Genomic DNA, 12,517 nt, shown 5'->3' on the forward strand with positions numbered 1-12,517 from the left:
CCATTTCCCCGCTCCGTTTCCTCCTCGCGTTCACCAGCGCCGCACTGAAGCAGCACCCGGCTGTGGGCGCGCTGCCCCGCGGCCATCCGTAGGGATTACCGCTCCCTAACCGCGCTGAACTCGGCGGCATTTCCCATTCGCTGCCTCCAGCAGCACCCACCCCCCGCCCGGCCCTCCCGCCGCCGCGCCGCGCAGCGCCGCCCGTACCTCACAGTCCGCGCTCTGAGGGGCCTCGCGCGGGCCGGGCCGGGCCGGCGGTTCCCGCTCCCCCTCGGCGGGCAAAGACCCGCGCGGAGCCGGCCCGGCCGAGCGGCCAACGGTTCAAACCGACCCCACCCCCGCTCCCGGCGGCCTCCGCTGACAGCACGGCCCGGAGCTTCCGTTTCCGCGGGCCGCGCCGTGCGGCGGGACGGCCTGCGGGACGGAGCGGACTTGGCGGCGGTTCGGTGCGCGTCCTGAGGGCGCGAAGTGTGCCGGTGCCGCTCGGAAAGAGCTCCGACAGCGTTGGGCAGCGCGCCTGAATTTGATGTGGATGTTTCTGCTTGTGTGGCACGGGCTGTAGAAAATAAACACGCTGCGTTTAGGAGTGTAGTTTGTAAAGCTGAAGGTGGTCCTGCTGTGCTGCCGAGTTCCAGTCCGTGCGGGCAGTGATGGATGTGAAGGAAGCTGCTGCAGTGAGGTGCAGCCGTGGGCTGTGGCCATGCAGCCCCGGGCTGGCCCACACGTGGGTCTGATGGCAGTGAAGGAGCTCTTTGAGAAGCTGGTGTGTCACTACAAGTGGTGCAGGCATTGCTGTGTCCTGTGCTCTTCCCCACAACGATGCATCATACATGGCCGAATATTTTAGATGTAGAATCGTGGAGTATCATCAGTTGGAAGAGATGCATAAAGATCATAAAGTCCGATCCCTGGTTTCTCACTGGACGCCCCAAAAATCCAGCTCTGTTTGAGACTGTTGTCCAGACACCCAGAGCAGTCTGTTCCATGCCCTTTGCCCCCTGCTGAAGAACCTTTTTCTGTTATGCAGCCTGGCCTTCCCCTGCCACATCTTCACCGCTCCCTCATGTTCTATCGCTGTTATCAAAGCAAAGATCAGCACTGCCCTGTGCTCCTCTTTGTAAGGAAGCTGAAGACTGCAATGAGGCCTTCACTCATTCTTCTCCAAGCTGAACAATATGTCCATACACATTGCTGTGCACACATATTAAAAACATCAAGAGGGCCCAGGAGAAGATAAGGCAGCACCCGTGGAGAAGCAGGAGACGCCAGTTCCGTGAGGTCCCCCAGGAACCTTGCAAAGGGGATGTGCCAGGTGCCTCAGCGCTGTGCTGCAGCTTGCACCCTGAAAGCAAAGACTTGAAAGAAGTGGAAGGTAATTCTTGGGTGTGTTGCATTCTTTATTTTAATTGCAGCTAGTTGGATACCAGCTGAAATTATTTTTAGCTGTTGCTGTTTGGGCCATGTCTTCATTATGATTAACAACTGGAAATATATAGATAGATAGATTTTTCCAACACAGTAAGACTACCTAGAGACTGACTTGCTTTAGTAACTGAACTGCTGAAATTTTCGCCTCTGAATCATCACTTACAGTGCCCAGATTTGTCATGGGAATTTTGTAATCATAATGAAACTGATCTGCTCAAGTCAGTCCAACACAGAGGAGAGTTTTGTTACTGAGCAGGCTTTGGGAAGTTTGATGGGTGTAACAACACATCTCTTTCCAGGTAGGCTTTTCAAGGGCAGCATATTGGCTGGGTTACATGGTGAGGCTTGCATTTCTGTTCACCACCACAAGCCTTTTTTGTTGTTGTTTTAATCTGATATTTGAAAAGGGAATTTTTAAGCCAACTCTTCTGTATGCTGTTCATTGGTACATATCCAAGGATTGCCTTCAGAGATGAATACCTCTCTATCATGCTAATCACAAAACTCTTCTCTTTGAAAAACAAAATTTGCTCTTACATTTGCTGGTGAAAAAGAATGTGAGTCAGGATGACCAGTCAATCAGTGAAATGAACCAGTTCTCCAGGAGAAATTTATTGAGGGAATAGAACCAGTTTCTGGGTCTGCTTACCAATGCAAGCAGCCAGAGAGTTTGAAGACTACCTGGATTTATGTGACAGTTGCTTAATTTTGGTGCAAAAAGAAGGAAAAACAAAATGCTCAGGCGAAGATGGTGGTCTAGTCTTCATCCAAAGCTGCAGCTGGACACGATGCATACCCTCCAAAGGGAAACTCCAGATATATGGTTATAGAACACTTAAATATTGCAGCCAGAATACAGAACTAATTCCCAATTTGAATTGTAAAAATATGTTCATTTAAGTGAAACACGTGGTACTTTTATGTACCGCGTTCTCTTATCTCTCTAACTGTCTCAGCAGGTTGCCACAAGTAACACGAGCACAGCTTACGGCATTCTTTCAAACATCTAAAAAATAAAATGACAGGTTTCACTCACTCATACCAGCCTTTGGAACACTTCTAGTTGCAATACATTATTTTTCAGACCTTCTAAGCAAACCTTTCATGTCTGAAAAGTTGTGATTCACAAACACTTCACTACTTCAAAGACATATCAGGTCATAGATTTCCTTCCCCCCCACCCCCACTCCTATCCTTCTTCCTTTAGGAGACTAGATAATAAATTCAGCATACAAGCATTGACTCCTAAGGGTGATTCTTTCAAGTAGTCAAATACTGCTTATCCAGCTAGGAAGCAGGGCCAGCTGACGTGATGTTTGTCATCCTGCTGTAACTGGGAAAGCTTGTTAACACTGCTTAGAAAAATCTGTATGTTCCTGGAGCAACAGTTTTTGTGCAAAATACAAATCATTTCAAGGATAACTTTATTTATTCCAGCTTCACAGTGTTTAACTCTGAAAGACAAGTTAATATTAAACTGTGTTTGGTATTTCAGCTAGTGTCCTGAATATTCAGATCCCACACAATGTTCAGACTAGATTTCCAAACAGATAGGATCCTGCCAGGTGATCTGCGTATGTATTTAAGGTGGTTATTAATATTTTGGCTTTTAAGTCAGACATCCTTTAGAAGTTCCATTTAAACATATTAGCAATCAAACACAGCTCACATTGTGCCACAAAATAGATAAATTTACTCTTAACAACTGAAGAGGCAGCTTCTGCTTCTCTTATCTGCTGATAAGAAGCAAGTACTAAATGATAGTAACTGACTCAGCCAATCCTTAAAAATAGGAAAATAAGTACAAATGATTTCAGGAATACTATTAAAATATTTATGTGCAGCCTTAAAAGATTAGAAAAAAGCTGGTGGGAGTATGTTCAACGTTTTCTTAAGAGTGGCTTTAGCATCTTACAAGTCCAGTTTGATTTTGATATTGATGCTAAATGGATCTTTCAAAAAGTTCTAAGGTAGGTTGCTTGCTGTGTAGCTTACTTGTGTGTCTTATCAAAGAAGAGAGAATCACACTGCTTCACTGTAAGTTATTGTAAGCATGCAACAAATATTCCTCCATCATTTAGTAGTAAGTTGAAATTTTAAGTATTTTCTGATTAGAAATACAGATATAAGCACAACATTGCTAGAATCAATCACAGCAGTGGTCCTCCTAATGAAATGAAAATTACAGATCACTTCAAAGCTGCTTGCTGACCAGAAATCATTATTATTGCTCAACGGTGCACAGTTCTCTTTATTTAAAAAGGAACCAGCTACATTGCATAATATTTAAACAGCATTAAACATTAACTGCTGTTTTAAACAGCAGTTTCATGTGATGTTGAAGTTATGAAAACATAAATAGTGTTATTAATTTTAGCAATATTTTTGAAGTATGGAAGAATCCTTTATCGGATGCAGTTTTTTTCAGTGGCGGTTGGACATTTGGCCACTAAACACATTTTGGAAAACTCCATCTTTCTCCTTGCCTAAATTCTGGAAAATCCTAGGCTGATGGCCTTCTGTCCTTCTATAATTAAAGGTTGGCTCCTTATCACATAACAGAGGAAATGGAATCAGAACTCAGCTAATTACTCATAAGGAAGGCCTTCTATAAATCAGTTAAGAGCTAAAGGATTTGATTGATGTCTAGGTGATATTAAATCAGAACACGCTATTGGCCAAAAGTTACTTTATTCTAAAGGGGTTGCTATTGAGAAGATCATTTACAATGACATGAAAGCTGGAAATATTGAAAGAGAAGTAGTGTAGCAGGGATGCTGAAGGAGGCAGAGGAAGTTAATGGCTGAAATAATGTGTCACAGCTTGTGAAGGAGACTGGGATAACAGCAGCAGGGAAAAGAGCAGAGACTGCGTACTCAGCGCTTCCCAAGTTTGCCTGGAATTTACACTCAGAGGTCTTAAGTTGTCCTGTGTATCCATGTATCTGTCTGTGAGACATTCTGTACTGCTTTACTTCTATGACTCATTTCAGATCTTCGCATGGTTTCATGTTTGATGGGTCCGTCTTAACAAGGCTTGAAAAGAAGCCACGCTCTGTTGAAAGCAAGAAGTTGAGACTTTGGGTTAAAGTCTTACAATGTGCAGTGGCTGAAAACAATGCATCTCAAGGGTTCTGCTAGATATAAGCAGTGAATTTTTGCTTGCTGTAAACTGCTGGAAGAAATTCACTATTTTAATTTCTACTTTAAAAAGAGCTAAACGATGTCCACCTGAAGGCAGTCCAAACACAAGGTCATTTTGACCATAGGTTGTCCGTGTCCTTTCCATCACTTAGGACTGAAAAAAACTTCCAAGGAATATTGACAAAACAGGTGCAAAGCACTTCCTCTTGCTGATAAACTTTGCTATTTCACCCCTTCATTTACTCTAAACAACAGAGTGCCTGTAAACCAGTTCTTCCAGCATCAGGATAGCTGTCAGCTGCTTTTTAACTCTTGACCCAATGTCAGAAGCAGTCAGAGCAATGTGAGGGCAATTCAGCAGAGCGGCAGTGAGCAGGACAGGCTCCCAGGCTGAGGCAGGGTCCGGGCTCTAGAAGTTGACCCAAGGATTCATGAAATCCCAGAACACTTCATGTCTGGCCCTTTGGCTGGGCTAGGCCTCTAATTAACACCTCTCGGGAGTAGAAGGATTTCTTCCTAAATGCCCAAGAACTTTAGCACAACACAGATGAATCAGCTGGTCAAATGCAGCTTGAAGATGAACTGGGACACTGCTCCCTCACACAGGCAGGCAGCTGTGGTAAAATTATCTCAGCTCTTACCTTTGAAGCAGAAAGGGACAGTGAGATTGCCGTTCACACACTGAACAGGCACAGTGTAGGCACAGGATTTCTCTTTATTCTTGCAGTAGAAGGATATAGTTTCGCCATGCATGATGCCTTCCTTAAGATCATTCTGGACTCGTTTCTTCTCCCCTTCATATAACACTACAGCTTTCTTTACTGGAATTTTACATGGCTCTGTAAAACAATCCAGTTATCAGCAACACATAAGGATGGCTAGAGCTCTGTTTTGAAACATGATTAGAATAGATTCCATGAGAAATTTGCATTAGAGAATGAAAAATGCTGTGGCTCACACATATGCAATACTTCTGATATTACGATGCTAAAAAACTTTGCACATCTGTGTACAGGAGCAAAAAATTCTGGTGAAAACTCAGCCCAGTAAAATTCCTAATTATATTAAATAGGAAGAGGACAGGAAATATGAATATGTAATACATTTTAGTGTCTGATTATTGGAGCTGGTTCCAATACATCACAGTATAGAACACAATGCTGGGAGTCATCTTAGATTATCAGGGTCTTGAAATCACAGCTTCAATTTACTTGTGAAAAGACAAGAGGGTGCAACAGCGCACTGACAGTCAGTGGTGCTTTTTTAGGAAAATGAAATCAAATTGCTGGTTTCTAAGAGATTCTATATGTGTACCTTTGCAGGATGGCTTTGTGGACCAGTTCCCTGTCTTCTCGCATCGGGAGTGCTTGGGTCCCTCCAGCACATACCTGGACTGGCAGCTGAAGCTGACACTTTCATTGTAGTGGTACGTTCTACGAACAGCAAAATTTAAGAACCCATTTTCTATTCCAGTTGGAGCAGGACAAGTGACAGCTGCGGTACAACAACAAAAGAGAAACAAAGCTTTGTCACTGCTGCAGTTCTAAAAGATGCAGTGTGTACTTCAAAAATGCATGTAAAAAAATTATATTGGTTCATTTTGGCATCTTGCACTGGAGAACACAGTCAGGGGAAATATTATAGATAAATAAATAATTTAAATACATCTGTTGTGGTTGTACCCAAAATGTGGTATCGTTTCACAGTGCGATTCTCTAGCCTAAGGATGAGGTTTGCCTGCCTCTGAGATGAATGCCAGCATTTAGCAGAGTCCCTGCACTTGGGCAGCCAGGCTTCCTCCACACTGGCAGCAGTTTCGCAGCCTTGTTTGCACAACCTTCATACCTGCAGCAAATGTTTTGTCAATCCCATCTCGTGTGCAGTCTTGCAGACGCTGTCAGCCACCCCCTTGCATTCATGATTCTGACTTTCAGAATGAGTGTGCTGTATGTTTATAAATAATATGCTTTTTTTTTTCTTTTTTTTTTCCCTAGGAAATAGTTGCTCTTTTTGTATGTTGGCACACACAATTCTAGGCTTTTGTTTCAAAGGTGCTGAAAGTCAGTTACCCACCCCTGCACTCCGGGATGCTGCTCCAGGTGCCATTGGCCTGGCAGGTTGCTGTCTCATTTCCAATAAGTGCCAGAGGTGGTACACATTCAAAAACAATTGTGTCCATGAAGTAAGAAATATTTCCAGGCTTTAAGAGAGTGTAAGAAAGGACTCCAAATTCAGGAAGTGAGGGAGGTTCACAAGTCACAGCTGGAAAAACACAGCATTCTTAGAAAGAAAAGCTTAACGACCGAATTGTTACTGTTATCACAGGAGCAACTTGTTTATAGCCAAAGTAACCCCACACAGTGCCTTATGGAAGTATAGCTGCCAAAACAAAAAAAAGATCAGATTAGAAGTCTCAAGAGCTTTTCCATGTGAAATTCATGATTTTTGCTGTATTTTTTATACTATGTTATGCAGTATCTTGTTTTTTCCATAAAACATTTATGCAGGACAGGTCACAGCAAAAAAACATGCATAGCAGCTGAAAATTGTGATGCTATCCTCATTTTTATATACAGGGAAGATGAATTTTAAGGGACAAACATCTTACCTTCAGTTTTAAACAGCATCCTTGATCCTCACCTTTTACATAGAATTTTAAACTGTATTTCTCTATAAATAGAGCCCACACCTATAAAACAAAACTTACAAGCTGCTTCTTGATTGTCCCTAATCTTTTTTAGAACACTGCAATGGGAGGCTTCTGAAGAGGAGTATATATAAATCTGAGTGATGTAAAGGAACCCTTCCATAGTAGCAATAAGGATGCAGTAGTTTTGGGGTATCTGAGCACATACGTTGACACTTGGGGGGGATTCCACTCCACTTGCCATCTGACATGCATTGGCTTGTCCTTGACCCAACAAGGTTGTAACTGTAAACAGAAAGATCTGGTTGTCAGAAAGCTTAATGAGCCTTTTTGTATGGAGAAAAATCAGTTTGTTCTTTGTGAAGACTTCCATTTCCCACATGCAGATTTAGTAACAGTCCAGATCTGAAACCCTTCTCTAATTCAAGTACTTACTAACCTAAAAAGAAATTTAGATTCAAACACGAAAGTATGTTAATATCCAAGTATTACAGATTTCTAGAAAGAGTGCTTGATACAACAAGGTATTTCACTTTCAACTCTATATTCTATTTTAATATTACAATGATTCCTATACCTGATTAATACTTGGATATTTGCAAGTAGTGAGCACTGAGCAATGATGTTAATCTTAGAGTTTCTTAGGAGACGTTCCTAGCTGGTTATGGCAATTAGGATGAATCTATTGGTAAAGAACTCAGCAGTCAGTCCCTGAAGTTACTGAAATGCATTATTTTATTATAATGCCAATTTAATTTACATTATATAGTCCCTCTAGATGCTTCCCTCTCCTCCTCTGTACATATATTATTACTACCACTGATATTTAAAGAAATGCTCATTTTGTATCGATTGCATCAGTATCACATAGCTGCAGCCCAGTAAATTATCATTAGTGAAATCAAATCAATTCAAGTCCCATTGCTACATTTGATATCATAGGTGAATTAATTTATTCCTTTTCTTGTCTGTTCTGCAGAAGAGCGAGATAACTGAGGTTTTAGCACTCTTCAGTGAACTCCAGCCTATGGCTCACCTATGGTCTTCCCAGGTAAGCACTGTTTATTAATTACTTGCTTAAACAGAGTGACTGCATGCTGCCATCAAATATCTCCTTGCATTTAACTTAACTATGTTTCTTTAAATGCATCCTCATTTCTAAAACCAGGAGGCAGCCTTCAGTAAAAGTGCATTTGCTCCAGGGACTAAATTAGGATTAACCTCATGTTTTCATTTACTGAGCTTAGAAAGACATGGAAACAAATTTTTCAGCCTCCAGATCCTGACAGCATGATGACTCAGATGGAGATTATCCTTTCTGTGCTGTAGGATTTCATCTCATGATGTAATAAGAGGATTTTAAAAGCAAGGAGAAGTGGTCTGGAATGAATCTTTGCATAAAATTTCTGCTATTTTCCTGGTTTTCATGTCTGCAAGACATTGCTTTGGAGAAGCAAAGCCCCGAGATACAGTAGTCAGAGCTAAACAGAGAAGGACCCCCAGATATGCCATTTTTAGGTCTCCAAAGTGCAGGTGGATTTTAGTGTGGTATTTTCTGAGTTCCTTGGCTTGCAATGCTGTAGAACACAACAGTACAGCATGGTGCTGTGGTTTAGATTCTGTGCTAAGTAACACAGAAAAAGGGAGCACTTACCCTGGGTCACATGAAAAACTTAAAGAACTCTGGTAGTGGAAATCTCTAGAATCAATTGTGCCATGCTGCAAGCGTTCAGGGGTGGGACATCTCTTTGCTGTTAATCAAAGTTTAAAGAAGGATAGTATTATTTCACGAGGCATGAAGCACAGTGGGAACTGGTTGATTTCAAAAGGCTCTGAGTGCTTTCCATGTTTTTCCACTTCTGCGTACTACATTTCATAACCTATTTCACATTTCCATCAAAACATAGCAGTGGTAGTTTCCAAGTTGTTGTGATGAAAATATTTTTTTGCAGTTGATTGTCTGAGGAAAACAGCTATTATGCAATTAAATGATAAAAATGAACAGCAATTGATAGGCAGATATTGTCAACCAGTGTACATCATTTGTAGTACAACAGCACTGAGATGAGCCCTTACTTACGTAGGCATAAGAGTGTGTTGAGAGGCCACCTGCCAGTGGGCTGGCAGACGTACTTCCTCTGGCCGTTGTTGGGGACAAACCCCGGCCTGCAGGTGTATTCAATTTCGTCACCCACGTTATACTCATTTTTGACCACATTGATTGTGGCAAACATCACTTCTGGTGGCTTGGGACAGACTGGAAGATAGAAGAAAATTTACAAAAAGTAAAGCAGAGAGCTTGAGGTATTCAAGTTTCTGTATTACAATCTGTTCTGTTTCTCCGGGTTCCCTCAGTTACACTCCAGGGTAGCACTGGCTGTTAGGAAGTGGAAGGCACTTACCTTTCGCTGCAAGAGCAGAGTGGGTCAGAGCAGCCACACACAGGAGCAGTGCCAGGGAGTACATTGCTGCCAGCCCACCAGCTTCCCTAGTGACTCTCAGGCCAGTGGTTCCCCCCTTAAAAATAAAGGCATCCATAAAAGGATGGTTACATATTAACTCTTTGTATTTATTCCCACCCAAGTAAACAGAAGATAAAAGGGTCCTTGTGGTGCTGGAATAAAGGATGATATAACCATCACATGTTGCACTTGCACATAATGCAGGGATTCAAAGTCTCTACTGAAAATGCCTCCTCTCTTGTTGGTTCTGCAGAGCATCTCCTGCAGGGACTGATGGTTTTGAGGAAACAATATCATCTCCTCAGCATCTGCGAAGGCTGAGAATGGTTGGATCAAAGAATAAAACTGTCACAGAGAAGCTGTTGTTTCTCACTTGAGTTTGTACTCTTCCATATACAAGAGTTATAGAAGTGTTTTAAAAGCAAAATCACAGAAACGCAGAATCAAAATGATTCGTGTTGGAGTGACACTGGTGTTGTCGTAGGCCTCCAGTGACAACACCAGCTTAATGCTGGTTTATGCTGGATGATGATCTGGCCTGAAACGTCAGGCTCCATGGGCCTGTTTTGTCTGATTCACATTGCCAGTCATTATCTTTCAATTAGCAGATAACTAGTTAGCTCTTGCTTTACTACTTCTCTCATTGCCCACAGTGCCAGCTGTGCAGGCAGGAAAAGTGAAATAATGGGTCTGGATTGTGCTTAATTTGTGACAAGGAGTTCAGATTCAAATCATATTGTTGGGTGGCATAGAAACTTGTTTTGACTCTGCCATTTGGGGTCATCAAGTCAAAACTACATAGCTATCAGCTGATGCTCCGATCAGTGCATTTTTCCTAATTTAGCAGATTTTAATTGCAGGAACATCTCAAATGCAACCAAAATAACATCTGTGTAATCATTGTTCCACAGTTTGCTGTTTCTAATCTCAGTATCCTCCTTGCCTGCTGACTCACAGCCTGTGAGGGGGAGTGAGGGACATTGGGAGCTCAGACAAGAAGCTAGGTTATGTCAGATCCTTCCTGCTGTGATCTTAAATACTTTGTTTATTTTTGCTTCATACATTTTCTGCATTTGAAATGTAGACTTTAGCCACAACATTAAACAATTAGGAACATGCTGGTCTTATCAGAAATAAAAATACGTGGATGGCTTGCTCAAAATGTTTACCAAATACACAGTGCCAGAGGGCAAAGTACAACCTCTAAATCAACCAAAAAATACAGACTTGATTTTCTGTTTTTACATCTGCTTATTTCTCCTTTTGTCCCAGCCTACTTCTTCCTTTTCTTTTTCCACAAATGTTTCACCTTTCCCAACTGCTGTGCTGTGCTGAACTTCCTTGCCTTTGGGTTATGTCCTTCCTCAGATCTGCTTGCTGTTTTGCTTGCATTCTTTTCTGCGTTTAAGACAGCACAGGAATAGATGGGCGCGATTCGATCCATTTCAACGCTGACCGTGTGAGCAGTTCTCACTGTGCTCAGCAGATGGCAGAATGCACCCGAGTACATGTGCCACACACACCTGTGAACTCCAACTGAAGTTTCCTATCCTACTTTAAGAGAGAGGAAGTCGAGTAGGTAAAATTGGGCTGAATAGACCTGATCTTTGCATGTCATTTGAACATCCGTTGTGGGCAATAACTTCACTATTTCTGAAGCTGGCAATAAAACTTTGAATAATTGCATATGAAACTGAAAGAAAAATACCAAACATTTCATGCAACTGCACAACGACTGCCCGTGTTGTGATTTATTTGTAAGACATATTTCTCTGTAATAAGAGTCATTAGAATGCATGTTGTCAATAACTGTGCCTTCTTCCATAACTGCACTGGAAGGATTCACCTCAGCAGAACATGAACAAACCAGTCTCGTTCTCTCTATATTTGGTGATAATATGCAGTTGTTTATATCATCTGACTTCTCATCAAATCCATGTGTTATTTATTATTGTAGCTCCTATAAACCTGGTTATAAAGCAGAACTTTTTGTTAGTGGCCATATAAATGCAGAGCAGACTGATGTTCTCCACCACAAATAGTGTTAAGTTCTAAGGAAAGAAATGCTGGCTGCAGGCAGAGCAGTGTAAGGACACACTGAGATGATACTGGCTAGCACAATATGCACAGTATCAGTACCACAGAAGCCTGTTACCCGTTTCTGTGCTAGCATAACCTAAAAGAAGAGTATGAGGGAGGGGTGTGAATGAACTTTGCAGAAGCTGTGCTGCCTGGGCAAAAATATGAAGGGCAGCAAGGCAGAGATCAAGAGTGTGTGTTTGAAAAGATAGCAATCTAATGATGGAGCCCAGCATCACTCCCTGAGCAGAGTAGTTTCATTTCTGAATAAGAGATGGGGAGAGGGTAAGTCAGCAAAGCCATAAAAGTGGAAATGGAAACGTGAAAGAGTTTGAAACAAAAACAATTAAAAAAAAATAGAGGGATACGAAAAGAAAAAAGATGAATACTAGCCTATGTGGCAGCATTCTTCCTTGATACCAGGGGTCAACTGGAGCTGTCAAGACAAGAGGAGAATACATTGTGGTAATTGGAACACAAGATAATGAGAAGCTGGACAAAGACTTTCAGGCAGAAACAGTCTCTCCTAGAGATATTTTGCAGAAAGTTTGCAGGAACAAGACAGACTGGAGGTCAGGTCACCAAAGTAACCGTTCCCCAGCTAATGAGCCAGGCTTTAATCTGTCCACCTGCTTCTCCAACTGATGCTATAGCTTTCATGGTCTCGTAGGATTTGTCGCACCTCTGCTGCTGCCACTTGCTGGCAGTCTGTCCATCTGGGTGATGTGTTGGGTCATGTCACCACCACTCTGGAGCTT

The 12,517-nt window shown here is 42.1% G+C and overlaps 2 protein-coding genes across 5 annotated transcripts in view; both read right to left on the bottom strand.

Moving 5' to 3' along the window:
- CEP112 (centrosomal protein 112) overlaps positions 1–354 on the bottom strand; it is a 139,025-nt gene extending 138,671 nt beyond the window's left edge. For 3 of the 4 annotated variants that reach the window (XM_052688023.1, XM_052688024.1, XM_052688027.1), the window contains exon 1: positions 208–353. The gene's annotated coding sequence lies outside the window, so the exon portion shown is untranslated. Of the gene's footprint in view, positions 1–207 lie in introns of all 4 variants that reach the window. The other variant, XM_052688026.1, reaches the window with a different exon arrangement.
- Positions 355–4,102: 3,748 nt separating this feature from the next.
- APOH (apolipoprotein H) lies at positions 4,103–11,124 on the bottom strand. The gene is made up of 9 exons (XM_052688050.1): positions 10,990–11,124; positions 9,621–9,735; positions 9,299–9,475; positions 8,873–8,969; positions 7,427–7,503; positions 6,645–6,833; positions 5,886–6,065; positions 5,213–5,410; positions 4,103–4,482 (listed from the first exon to the last, which is right to left on the bottom strand). Exons 1-9 carry the CDS (start codon positions 11,122–11,124, stop codon positions 4,412–4,414), a joined length of 1,239 nt encoding a protein of 412 aa, XP_052544010.1. The 3' UTR covers positions 4,103–4,411.
- Between the last annotated feature and the right edge of the window lie 1,393 nt (positions 11,125–12,517).

The sequence above is a fragment of the Tympanuchus pallidicinctus genome, unplaced genomic scaffold (genome assembly GCF_026119805.1).
Source record: "Tympanuchus pallidicinctus isolate F22 unplaced genomic scaffold, pur_lepc_1.0 scaffold23, whole genome shotgun sequence".
Taxonomy (NCBI): domain Eukaryota; kingdom Metazoa; phylum Chordata; class Aves; order Galliformes; family Phasianidae; genus Tympanuchus; species Tympanuchus pallidicinctus.